This window comes from Bolinopsis microptera, chromosome 8 (assembly GCF_026151205.1).
Source record: "Bolinopsis microptera isolate Bmic1 chromosome 8, MBARI_Bmic_1.0, whole genome shotgun sequence".
NCBI lineage: Eukaryota > Metazoa > Ctenophora > Tentaculata > Lobata > Bolinopsidae > Bolinopsis > Bolinopsis microptera.
In genome coordinates, this window is record NC_087079.1 from 12,795,609 (window position 1) to 12,808,852 (window position 13,244).

Consider the following 13,244-nt stretch of genomic DNA (forward strand, 5'->3'; position numbering starts at 1 on the left):
CTTTTGGCTTGAAGTTGAAATTGATCGCGGACGGTCTTTAAATTCTGAACATCAAAATCATTAAATATGTATTAATATGTAATTGATAATTTCGCAAAAAATGTTAGCTTATCGGATTATCCATGAAATTTGATTACAAATTTAAGTTATCATGTATAACTGCACTCCTTTAATGCATGATCAATGATGAGGGTGGCGCGCAGCTGTAATGTTTAATTTTGACAAATTAGCGTATTACGGCGTATTATGGGCAAGTTTCCATAAACGATATTTTATGATCGTCGCCGATAATCGCTTATTGAGCGCTTTTTCGGCGCTTTTTTAAAAAAAAACCGTTTACAATCGCTTTTTTTACGATTATAAACGGTTCAAAAAAAATCGCTTATAATCGACTATAATTGGTGTCATAATTCAAAAAAGCGCTTTTTTGAATTTAAAAGCGCTTATAAGCGCTTTTAAGCGCTTACTAGCGTCGCTGAGCGATTTGAAAGCGGTTTTCCAGTAGGATTAGCGCCAAAAACGGGTGGATAAGCGGTTGGCCGGATAAGCGATTCGTAGGCGCTTTTTTGAACCATTTATAAGCGATTATAAGCGCTTATAATTGGGGTGCAATTTAGCTGTTTGTAAAGCGCAAATAAAGCGCTTATAAGCGCTTTTAAAATTGAGTCAGGAAAACGCTATATTACATCTTACAACCGCTTATAATCGATTATAAGCGTTTTTTCAGAAATCGCTTATAACAGCTAATTCATCGCTATTTCACCGCTTTTACCGCTTTTCCTATCATCCATGGCCAGGTGAGCAGGAATTAAAAAGCGCTTATAAGCGCTTTTTCGATGCTGCCCCTAGCCTGGTCGGAACGGGGTAGTGCCCGGAATTTAAAAGCGCTTATAAGCGATTTCTCAATTCCCCTTAACCTGGTTGGAACTTTCATGTGCTTTTATGAGCAACCTGGGGTGCACAGGCAGAGTCAGGATTTAAAAGCGCTTATAGGCGCTTATGATCGCTTTTCTACCGCTTTTTCTATCACCCATGGCCTGGTTGGCAAGAATTATAAAGCGCTTATAAGCGTTTTTTCAATGCTGCCCCTAACCTGTTCGGAACAGGAGTGTGCCCGGAATTAAAAAGCGCTTATAAGCGCTTTTTCAATGCTGCCACTAACCTGGTCGGAACGGGGGAGTGCCCGGAATTAAAAAGCGCTTATAAGCGATTTCTCAATTCCCCTTAACCTGGTCGGAACTTGCATGTGATTTTCTGAGCAACCTGGGGTGCACCGGCAGAGTCAGGATTTAAAAGCGCTTATAGGCGCTTATGATCGCTTTTCTACCGCTTTTTCTATCACCCATGGCCTGGTTGGCAAGAATTATAAAGCGCTTATAAGCGTTTTTTCAATGCTGCCCCTAACCTGTTCGGAACAGGGGTGTGCCCGGAATTGAAAGCGCATATGATCGCTTTTCTACCGCTTTTCCTATCACCCATGGCCTGGTTGGCAAGAATTAGAAAGCGCTTATAAGCGCTTTTTCAATGCTGCCACTAACCTGGTCGGAACGGGGGAGTGCCCGGAATTAAAAAGCGCTCATTAGCGCTTTTTTAATGCTGCGCTTATAAGCGATTTCTCAATTCCCCTTAACCTGGTCAGAACTGGAAATCAGTGTGCCCGCTTATAGTTATAAGTGCTTTTCTGTGCAACCTGGGGTCACCGGCAGAATCAGGATTTAAAAGCGCTTATAGGCGCTTATGATCGCTTTTCTACCGCTTCTACTAAATCGCTTGCCCAAATTTTAAGGAAATTCTTGTGAAAAGGCCCTTTGGGGCATGAAAATGATCTATATATGTGTATTTTTGGACGCTGATTCCGAATCACCCCCCATGACGTAGGGTTAAAATGCTTCCCTGGAGAGTTATGGGCAAAAATCCGTTTTGGTCACGTGACAGGCTAGGCTAGTAAAATACGAATTCGATTGTTTAGGGCCCGGGTTAGGGTTAGGCTTGTGGAACGGGTTATGGTTAACTTCGGGGTTATGGTTAGGGTTAGGGTTGGGATTAGGATTTATGTAAAACCGTTTTGTACGGCTGCAAAACCATAAAAACCAAAGTCACGTGAAATTTTTGGGCGAGCGAATTAGTAAAAGCCGAGTTGGACTCCAATATATGGAACAAATATTTTACGAGTGTCACCCGTCAATTCTCGCAATCACGTTCAACATTGCGCTTCGCACAAATACGGCGCGCGCTAACATTGACTCTTAAAATAATCGGATTGCTTTAATGTTTAAGTACCCGGGTTTTTACGCTTGCAGTGGCGCCCCACCTCCCGGTGACACAGAGGCGGTACTTGTGCGAAAAAATGTTTGCAGCCTGGGCACGGATCTAAGCAATTTTATATTGGGTGTCAAAATTTTGTCCTCATATCTGCAATCTGACGTCGCGCGTGGCAACATGAATACTGCGGGCGCGCGCACGAAGGCGAGTTGATGCTTTTCTTTACTTGTGAAACAAGTGGCGCGAATTTTACCAGGTGACCCCAAGCTAGTATGTTCATAAGCATAGCCTGGCGTAATTAAACCCTCTAAAACGCGCAAATAGGCGTGTTTATGCGATTTTACAATCAAATAATCAGATTTTACAATCTAACTCAGCGCGCGGCTCTTGTAGTGCATACGTCACTTCTTTTTTATTGGTAGTTGGCGTGCACGTGATCTTTTGCGCGGCTCTAATTGGTTCTGAACGATCACGTGAATGCTAGTCCAATGAGCATTCGCACTTTTTTAGGGCGATGAAAGTCGTAATTCACTCAGCCCGAATAAAGATTTGGCGGAATGCAGATAATGACAGGCTGAGCGCCGCCCAGTAACGCGAATTGTAAGCACCCTGTCACCCGATCTTAAGGTGACGTACGACACTTCGTTTAACAAACTAATTAAAACGTTTTTTGTTTCCCGCTAGGCTCATTGGACCAGGTGAGCTTGCATGCTTGTGAATGTGATTGTAAGTACAGCTGTACTGTAGTTTATACCTAATTACCCCTACTGCAGAAACTGCAAAGTGCGGGAAATTTTGGGAACCAATATATGGTTGCCAAAATCGATGGAGGGTTGGCGGCTAGATCAAAGCTCAACGGCTTTGGATTAGGGGTGGACGATAAAATAAACTTGCTCAGATTTTAAAATTTTTTTGTAACACTGTTTTCTAGAGACTGTGAGAATTTTCACAATACCAAATTTGTCATACCTTTTTGGAAAGATCAGTGAGTTTCGCCTCACTAGCTGGGTGCCATTTGCTCTATCCAGAGCCCTTGCGCTTGCAGTAGCGCGCGCCCACTCACTTCTTGACGTACTTGTTGCTTGTGAAACAAGCGCGCCCGAAGTGGCGCGAAAGCACATGGTTAGGTAATGGGAAAAGCGGTAGAAAAGCGATCATAAGCGCCTATAAGCGCTTTTAAATCCTGACTCTGCCGGTGCACCCCAGGTTGCACAGAAAAGCACTTATAAGCGGGCACTCTGATTTCTAGTTCCGACCAGGTTAAGGGGAATTGAGAAATCGCTTATAAGCGCTTATTAATTCCAGGCACTCCCCCGTTCCGACCAGGTTAGGGGCAGCATTGAAAAAAAGCTTATAAGCGCTTTATAATTCTTGCCAACCAGGCCTTGGGTGATGGGAAAAGCGGTAGAAAAGCAATCATAAGCGCCTATAAGCGCTTTTAAATCCTGACTCTGCCGGTGCACCCCAGGTTGCTCAAAAAAGCACATGCAAGTGGGCACTCTCCAGTTCCGACCAGGTTGAAGAGAATTGAGAAATCGTTTATAAGCGCTTTTTAATTCCGGGCACACCCCCGTTCCAAACAGGTTAGGGGCAGCATTGAAAAAACGCTTATAAGCGCTTTATAATTCTTGCCAACCAGGCCATGGGTGATAGAAAAAGCGGTAGAAAAGCGATCATAATGCTTTTTAATCCTGACTCTGCCAGTGCACCCCAGGTTGCTCAGAAAAGCACTTATAAGCGGGCACTCTGATTTCCAGTTCCGACCAGGTTAGGGGCAGCATTTAAAAAGCGCTTTTTTATTCCGGGCACTCCCCCGTTCCGACCAGGTAAGGGGCAGCATTGAAAAACGCTTATAAGCGCTTTATAATTCTTGCCAACCCATGCCATGGGTGATAGGAAAAGTGGTAGAAAAGCGATCATAAGCGCCTATAAGCGCTTTTAAATCCTGACTCTGCCGGTGCACCCCAGGTTGCTCAGAAAAGCACATGAAAGTTCCAACCAGGTTAAGGGGAATTGAGAAATCGCTTATAAGCGCTTTTAAATTCCGGGCACTACCCCGTTCCGACCAGGCTAGGGGCAGCATCGAAAAAGCGCTTATAAGCGCTTTTTAATTCCTGCTCACCTGGTCATGGATGATAGGAAAAGCGGTAAAAGCGGTGAAATAGCGATGAATTAGCCGTTATAAGCGATTTCTAAAAAAACGCTTATAATCGATTATAAGCGGTTATAAGATGTAATATAGCGTTTTCCTGACTCAATTTTAAAAGCGCTTATAAGCGCTTTATTTGCGCTTTACAAACAGCTAAATTGCACCCCAATTATAAGCGCTTATAATCGCTTATAAATGGTTCAAAAAAGCGCCTACGAATTGCTTATCCGGCCAACCGCTTATCCACCCGTTTTTGGCGCTAATCCTACTGGAAAACCGCTTTCAAATCGCTCAGCGACGCTAGTAAGCGCTTAAAAGCGCTTATAAGCGCTTTTAAATTCAAAAAAGCGCTTTTTTTGAATTATGACACCAATTATAGTCGATTATAAGCGATTTTTTTTGAACCGTTTATAATCGTAAAAAAAGCGATTGTAAACGGTTTCTTTTTAAAAAAGCGCCGAAAAAGCGCTCAATAAGCGATTATCGGCGACGATCATAAAATATCGTTTATGGAAACTTGCCGTATTATGGCGTATTCGTGGACGTATTTAACAATCCATATAAATTACCGTATTACGGCGTATTACGACGTATTCTTTATTAGAACCGAATACGTCGTATTCTTTCACGAAAATTTGACGTATTTGACAACCTTGTATCTAATGTCATCCCTTCATGAATAATATAGTATAGATCGCCTGTTGCATATAATTGTGGAAATGAGCTAATTAAGGTCAAGGATACAATTTTGATAAAAGTTTGAAGGGTGTTCTCAATTTTTTTAACATATAATAGTAGATTGTTTAAAATGCGGTTAAAAAAAGGAATTTGTCAGAAGTGGGATTTGAACCCACGCCCACATTCGTGGACCAGAGTTTGAATCTGGCGCCTAACCACTCGGCCATCCTGACATGTTTCAATAATAATTTTGCAGATTTTACACCACTGAATAGAGCCTAGAGTCACTTTATCACTTTTCCATACATGGATTTTGAGTAGCTGCAGGTATTTAATGTTTTTTTTTTCTTTCTGCAACCAAAAAAATCAGTTAAACTTATCGAATTATTCGAATGCCAAGACAACAGCCAAGACAAACTTCTGTTTCATAACAGTGCATAGGATTCATTTTTCAGATATGTAGAGAACATGGATGATGAAGATAAAGATTCGATCTCAGACGCAGATAAAACCTTTTTACGGAAATGTTGGGATTTCTTCGAAGAACCTGACTCTTCTAAAGCTGCACGTGTATGGGCTATTCTTGATGTTTTGGCCATTACTCTAGCAGTTGCCCTCTTTATCGTGGAGACAATGCCAGAAATCAAAAAAGCCATTGATTCAAAGGAGCCAAACAGCCAGAAAACGACCTTCAAAATAATAGAAACAGTTTGTATCATGTTCTTCACTATTGAGCTCATCGCTAGATTCATCTGCTGTCCTGACAAGTTTCTCTTCATAAAGACTGCCATGAACTGGATAGACTTAGTCACTGTCCTGCCGTTCTTCATACAGTTTATGACAGCAGAGAATAAAGGGGGAGAAGCTCTTGTAGTTTTGAGGGTTCTAAGAGTGATTAGAGTCCTAAAGCTTGCAAGGCATTCCAAAGGTAAGAATACTTTCTTGATATGTCATTAGTTAAAGTCAAAACTTAAATAATGTTGCAGAATCATTAATTGCAGGTTCTTGTATATAGACTCGTAAACGACCGAACGACGTGAAACCGAACTTCGGTCTCATACTTCGGTCACCGAAGTATTAAACTCCAATGAGTGCATCTTTCCTATGGAGAATTTGAGATACAAAATGATAGGTTACATATTTTATTGCCAGCATTAATTAAAAGATAGACTAGTGATTACATATCAGTCAGTATTTATATACGGTCACTGACAGGCGCATATAACTTTAATCCGTCCGCGCATATAACTTAGACGGATTCCTGTTAGTTACTTTAAGTTGATTGAACGCTCTTGTGAACTACAACAGATTACACTTCCATAGGTATTGTGATAGTAACAAAGACTCTAGCAGCCAGTGTAAACGAGTTAGCACTCTTACTTTTCTTCTGGTTCATAGGAGTTATCATATTCGGTTCTATAATGTACTACTTGGAATTCAAAGAAGACTTGGTTGGTTCCGCAGACGAGAGCAAGTTTAGATCCATACTAGAGGTATACTTGATTAAATAGCAGTATATTTCTATCACCATTTACTGAAAGTTAAGCTAATAAGTTATTATTGTGCTAGTATAGTACTAAAGCAATCACAGTTACTTTCTCAGAGCTCGTGGTGGGCAGTAGTGACAATGAGTACTGTTGGGTATGGAGACATGGTTCCTCTAACCCCATTCGGTAAGTGTGTTTTAATAAAGCGATCCTTTTGTTCCTTGATAATAATATGCGTTGTGTGTAATGGTGATTTGATGTTAGTTACTGATTCGAATTGCACTGTAAATTTCCATGCATTAATTGGGTTAATAACTTTTACTCTTCCAGGAAAATTGATAGCCTCAATCTGTATGATGTTCAGCATGATAGTGATCGCGCTCCCAGTAACGGTGATTGTCAGCAAATTTACAAGAGTCTATGCTAAATACAAGGACAAACTATGAGACCTAAAAAACGAATGAAAAACAAGCCTTGCAATTATCTACAGAATATATTGAGTATATTTATGCTGTATAGTTGATTCCTCATTAACATAATGTATATAAATAGATACATGGTGACAAGGAAACTACTACACCGATTTTCTTATTCGAAACTTACTAAACAGAAGAAAACAAAAAAATGTGGAATCTTGACTTTTTTACTTTTAGCATGTAGATTTTAGAGCGTGCTTTTGCAGAACTATAATCATATGATGTTCATACACTCTATATATACATGAAATATATATATGGAATATTCATATCGCGTGCTTAAAAGTTTGAGTTCATATTTTTCTAACGTCATGCATTATAGTTCAACCATTCATGCAGGCCTCAACAAGTTTAGATGGTCATGTTCAAAGCAAACAGGAGAACGACAAGAAGAGCGCTCAATTTGTGGGCAACTGATTGAGAGTATTTGTGTTCAGACTTTGTCTCGTCTCCGTCTGTCTCGTCTCCGTCTGTCTCGTCTCCGTCTGTAAGTAAATAATTTACTAAATTCAGTAAAATATAACGCAGGCAATAACAGCTAATATTGGGCTAAAATGTTTAAAAACATCTGAGCTATAACTACAAGCAGAGGATTAGCTAAATTAAACGGCTTAGGTCGCAGCTGACATGAGTGTGATGCACAACTTTCTACAGTACGAACATTTCATTTGTCATTTGCTTCATTGTGTAACACAACAACAAGGGAATGAAACCCAAATAACTAAATTTGACTTACTCTCTGTGCAGTCACTTTCAGCTAATCCCAATCCTGCGCCCACGTGAGTTCCTGCTGGACAAGGTGTGCAGGCAGTATCGCCGGCGTCTGCACTCCAATGATCTGCAGGACACTCTTGGCAATCAGCATCAGCATCCAAGTAATGGCCCCAATAGCATGAATCTGAAAATTTGGAATTTATAATGGTTTAACATAATATGTTAAAGCATGACAACATATGCGGAAAAGTAATATGAAACGGTAGTTCTAAAACCGAACCAAACCAAACTCGATTGAAAACAAAAACCTTCATTATAGCATATGGTATGTATATTGTATACCCAGACCCTGTAATTATATGATAGCCATGATCTAGTATACAATCATAATATACATTATTATATAGTATATAATCCCGTTCATGATTAGAAATGACTTGATTTGTAATACTTGCACACAAGAGAGTAAATCAAACAGTTTGGTAGATATTATATCGCAAAAATGTTCCGCTGCAAGTAGCCTTGTCATTGTTCCAGAATGTCCAAGCAACACTGGCATAAAAACTGACTTAATCAGTCCTATAATTTGTCTGGTCCTAGTCTGGCAAACCAAGCAGTTTGATTCTGCTCTACGGATCAGAGGCTTTAATTTTTGCGGCCAAATTCCAAAATTTTATTACAAAAATTCAGAATTTGGCCGCCAAATTTTTTTAGGCCTAAATCAAAAATTCGTTCTCAAAATAAGGTTGAAATACGATTTTGAGTCGATTCCGAAAATTTCATGCAAAAATTTTGAAAACTCATGGAGTTGTTATGATTCAATTCCGCGAATATCGCAAACCGAGATATGGGCAATTTAGTTCATTTTTTGTGGTTTTTTCGCCTTAGTATCCATATTTAAACAGAAATAAAGCTGTAACCTACAGAGAATATGTAGTTTAGGCTTATCTTTCATAAAAAGTAAGTTTCATTCAAAAATATTGATATTTGACCAATTTATGGGACGAAATCTACCAAATTTGGTGCGTATGCCCAAATATGGGCATATGGTTTTTGGCTCATAACTCAGTCATTTTTTGTCCAATCTTGATGAAATTTCATATACGAGTTCAAGAGACCACTAGCTACAAGTAGAGCACCATAAACCTGGGTTTTGGGCACGTTCAGGGTATTTGGCTAAATTGGGCCTAATTTGGACCAAATATGGGCGTGGCTGCCCTTCGCGCACCGTTTGGCGGTTGGGGTCCGGGACCCCCTCAAAAGTTCGGTCACTGGTCTTAGTTTGTTGGTCAACTGCTATCTCGAAATCAAGTTTCACAAAAAAATACCCATAAATATATAATAATAATATTAAAAAATACCCAAAAATTGTGTCAAAAACGCGAATTAGATAGGTAATAATTATTTTAGTCTCTTGAGTCTTGACACCACTTTAGAGTAAGACAGGTTCCTGTTAGTTACAATAAATCGGGATATTGTTATAAAAAGGAGACCCTATATTACTGGTAGTTCTGAAGCTCCACTCCCACACCACCCCACCCAACCCCACTCCCACATCACCCCACCACCCCACCCAACCCCACTCCCACCACCCCACCACTCCCACCCACTCCCACCCAACCCCACACCACCCCACCACCCCCACCCAACCCCACTCTCACACCACCCCACATCCCCTTTTTACAGTTAATTTATTAGGTATAACTGTATAAGCTTATAAGGTACCACCTATACCTAATTTATAATATATACCTAGATGGTAACCGGAAAACCCTCCCTGCCATGAGTTAAATCCCAGCAGATCAATCTCTTCTGTCCAGTAATTTTTCCAGTTTGAGTAAGCACATGTATCGTCTGAGATGAGTAAGTTGATCACTTCCACTCCGTTGACCTGGACTTTAATGGACGGTTGTGCTCCTGTGGTGACAAGAATACTCCACAATTTCGCAGTTTCAGTACTGGGCATGTTCGCGGGAAAAGGGGTAAGACCGGTCTGGCAATTGTTTATCTTGTAAGTATCTTGTTGATCCTGGATAAGGTTCACGATTAACCCCCCTTGCTTTTCTTTTCCCGCATAGAAATCCACGATGAGTTTTGCATTTCTATTATTTTTTTTGTAATCATTAAGGTCAGTTTTTATCTGTATTGCAGTTCTCTCGAAGCTGTGTGGAATAGCTGTTTGCCCTTGTGACCCCATAGCATCAAGCAGGACTGTTTTCCATTGTATCTCTGTGAAAATTAATCTGTTTAGTTGATTTAGCTAGGGACTCATGGTACAGACTGCCCACCGGCAAAACTCTTTAAAAGACAAAAGTACGTGCGAATACACAATTATACAATTCTTTGAATCTGTTTTAATCGAGAGACCAAGAAACTCATGTTAAGGACTCAGGGCCTTGGGTACTGGGTAACATTTGATACCTGATTTCACTGTGTCGAGTGATGATAAAGCAAGAATTACTGCTATTGGATAGATCATCTCAGCTTCTTTGCCGATACCTACAATATTGATTCATGTAAATTTCAGAAAAAAATTAAAACAATTCTGGTTAAAATTGTATCATATGAAGATAAAAGTGAATCGTAGAAAAGAATTCGCAATATCAGTAGACAGGAATCAGATAAATCAAAAATTAACAACGCTTTTGCAATCAATGTTCCTTATGGGCATTTTCTGCTCCGGATCCCGAGGGTCCAAAGGAAGTTTTGGAATTTCTCAACCTGTGTATATCTATAGAATTAAAAATACTATATTTTAAACTTGACGAAATCCCCCTGGCAACGGGGACAAAACACTGAAAATCGACCTAAAATGACCCTCTGGTGTCAACAATTTCAGCTCGCAAATGGAGTTGAAACCTCGCCATTTTTAGCATAGCAGGGTTGTAAAAAAATGATAGGAATAGGCTATATTATATATATTATATAGCATTCTTAGAATTTTGATTAAGGCTTTAGCTTTTCTATAATTAACGTCAGAAGTGAGTTAAAATAAACGTTAGAATAATGTTGTTATTTTAGCAAAGGTAAATGGCGTCGACCGTTGCTTAGCAACATCAAGAAATTGCACGTGCGCGAGCAAGAACAGATTAGCAACACGAGTTGCCATGCTTTATGATACGTCATATAAACTTCGCAACTAGATCACAACTGACAACTAGCTCACATTTACGCTCACGCCATGACTATATAAATATTTATAAGTTTGGTTGTGATTCATATTTCTCGATGCGGTAGAGTAGAAAGTGTTTTTTAGGGAATTTGAATATTTACAACTTTGTCGTCATTGTCAGATAAAATCCATGAGTTCTACAGTATAAGTATAACAGAGCTGTATGATAAAAATAAATTAAAACATAATTACTGATTTTTAAAATTTCCTCGAACAAAGTTTTCGACTTGCGGGTTTCTAGTAAAGATATAATACATGCGGGAAAAATTATTTTCGAACTCTGAAAAACAAGTGAGAAGATCAACGAAGCTATAACTCTATAAAAACACGACACACATCACCACTCACCAATCACGAGAAGAGCTAGCAGTGATTTAACTGTTTAGGGAACCAGTAACGAAATTTATGAAATAGCAGACCATCTAAATCTAATTGGTCTGCGAGAGCTCTAAACCAATTATTGTTTCCTTCAAAGCTTCAAGAAAACCTTGTTAGTTTGTTTATATTATACTTCATCGGTACTGGTATAGCAGCTAAAGACACGTCACCAATCACGATCAGAAGAGCTAGCAGTTATCTAGGGAACCGGAAACGAAAAATGAAATAGCAGACCATCTAATTGGTCTGTGAGAGCTCTAAACCAAATATTGGTTCCTGGTTAGTTTGTTTATACTATGAAACAGACAGAGTATGAACTATAATGATCAAATTTCGTTTCCTCTTACGTTTGTGACCTTACGGTTGATGTACTCACGCCCCAGAAAATTTCTGAATATTTTCCAAAAATAAGCAATCTGAGCTTTTATGAGTGAATTACCTTTATACAGTTTATACTTTTATAGTGCTGCAACATAAACATGTGCATTGCGGTCATTTTAAGCTAAAGTTTTAGTCTCTAAGACCTTCAAAAGCTGAAATACAAATTTCTCATATACGATCCTGATATATATGAAATATGGGCGCGGCTCCACAGGGTTGGGACTACTACTAGTGACAGTGACACAACATGCGACCCTCGGTGCAGTGATTTGAGTTACCAATGACCCTTATTTAATCATATTCATTATTCATTAGCAAAAAACTCTATACATCGGTCATCGAAGTGCACACTCAACTCCTCCCTGCTACTACTACTAGCTGGAGTAAGATCAAAAGTGACTGTGAAGAGCTAAAGGCAGAGCTATTAAAAGTTTAGGATGATGATTAATCACTCTACACTCGACTGTCACGTGACTTTTTCAACCCTTTCTCTAGCTGGTTCTGAACGACTTTTCGAAACCCTAACCCTCTAATCTGATCCCAACCCTAACCCTAACCCAATCCTTAACAAAAACATATGCTGAAACCCTAACCCTAACGCGAAATTAGACTAACTTCCTTATACGGTCATATCACGTGATCGAGACAGTTTTTCGCCATGAATATCTCGTCAGGGGAGCATTTTAACCCTATGTCATGGGGGGTGATTCGGTTACAACCGTCGGGGGCCCTTTTAGAACAATCTCGAAGATCGACTGTAGAGTGATTTAGCACGCTCGAAAAGTTTAATTCAAAATATTACCCCAGGCTATTTTATTTTATATGCTCATAATATCATAAAGATTCGGCGGAATGGCTGAGCACCGCCCAGTAAGATTGAACTGAAATATAAAACGCTCGGCTCTATAAATCTAAATGAGCAGGCAGCTGATCAACTTGATCTCACATGTGAGAATTCAGAATATGCATTCTCACAATTAGGGACCGACCGGATATCCGGCTGAATCCGGATCCGGTCGGATATCCGGCTTCAATATCCGGTTCCGGCTCCGGCTCCGATTTCAAAAATTTTTGCCGGATATTTCTTTTTAAAAAATGTATTTCTAAAATCTTGAAATGCATATTTTTCGTCACATTTTAACTCAAATCCCTAAAAATCAAAACTTTTTTCACTACACTTAGAAAAACCGAAAAATATTTTTGGCTAATAATGAACAGAGTACCTACTAATAGTAGGTAGTGCGCCATCGACATTGAGCCGCGCGTGCCGACTGTAGCCGTAGGATGGTTTTTTAGCGCTAATTTCGGCCAGCACAATTTTCTTCAATCAAATAGATATTAAGTATCCTTCCCGACCTCCAATTGCAACAAAAATTGGTAAGCTTACTTATAGACTTACAAGGAAAGTGTCCGAAAAATTTAAAGCATATCCAACCATCAGACATTATGTTACAGCTAAAAGCAGCGTATTTTGCCCCATTTTGATCACTATATCAACTCCGATATCCACCAAATTTTTCGGACAGTTGTAAAAGCCCTATTGGAAG

At 39.6% G+C, this 13,244-nt stretch overlaps 2 protein-coding genes and 1 non-coding gene across 5 annotated transcripts in view; 1 reads left to right on the forward strand and 2 right to left on the reverse strand.

Moving 5' to 3' along the window:
- The window catches only part of LOC134819680 (potassium voltage-gated channel subfamily A member 1-like), a 28,323-nt gene extending 21,285 nt beyond the window's left edge, over positions 1-7,038 (forward strand). For all 3 annotated transcript variants that reach the window (XM_063829761.1, XM_063829762.1, XM_063829760.1), the window contains 4 exons: positions 5,545-6,017; positions 6,413-6,582; positions 6,693-6,762; positions 6,907-7,038. In XM_063829761.1, coding sequence (XP_063685831.1) covers positions 5,545-6,017; positions 6,413-6,582; positions 6,693-6,762; positions 6,907-7,022 — 829 coding nt within the window. In that variant the 3' untranslated portion in view covers positions 7,023-7,038. The remainder of the gene's footprint in view (positions 1-5,544; positions 6,018-6,412; positions 6,583-6,692; positions 6,763-6,906) is intronic.
- On the reverse strand, positions 5,241-5,322 carry Trnal-caa (transfer RNA leucine (anticodon CAA)). The gene has a single exon. It is a non-coding gene; the product is annotated as a tRNA-Leu (tRNA).
- On the reverse strand, positions 7,026-10,267 carry LOC134819681 (uncharacterized). Its single transcript, XM_063829764.1, has 4 exons — positions 10,188-10,267; positions 9,519-9,995; positions 7,789-7,950; positions 7,026-7,537 (listed from the first exon to the last, which is right to left on the reverse strand). The coding sequence occupies exons 1-4, from the start codon at positions 10,243-10,245 to the stop codon at positions 7,404-7,406; spliced, it is 831 nt and encodes a 276-aa protein (XP_063685834.1). The 5' UTR covers positions 10,246-10,267; the 3' UTR covers positions 7,026-7,403.
- Between the last annotated feature and the right edge of the window lie 2,977 nt (positions 10,268-13,244).

Excerpts from the sequence above, each read along its gene's own strand:
- LOC134819681 (XM_063829764.1), bottom strand. The coding sequence starts at position 10,245 with ATGATCTATCCAATAGCAGTAATTCTTGCTTTATCATCACTCGACACA. Across the intron at positions 9,996-10,187 it reads ACTCGACACAGTGAAATCAG|AGATACAATGGAAAACAGTC; the intron begins GTATCAAATGTT and ends TAATTTTCACAG. Across the intron at positions 7,951-9,518 it reads GTTTTCCGGTTACCATCTAG|ATTCATGCTATTGGGGCCAT; the intron begins GTATATATTATA and ends CCAAATTTTCAG.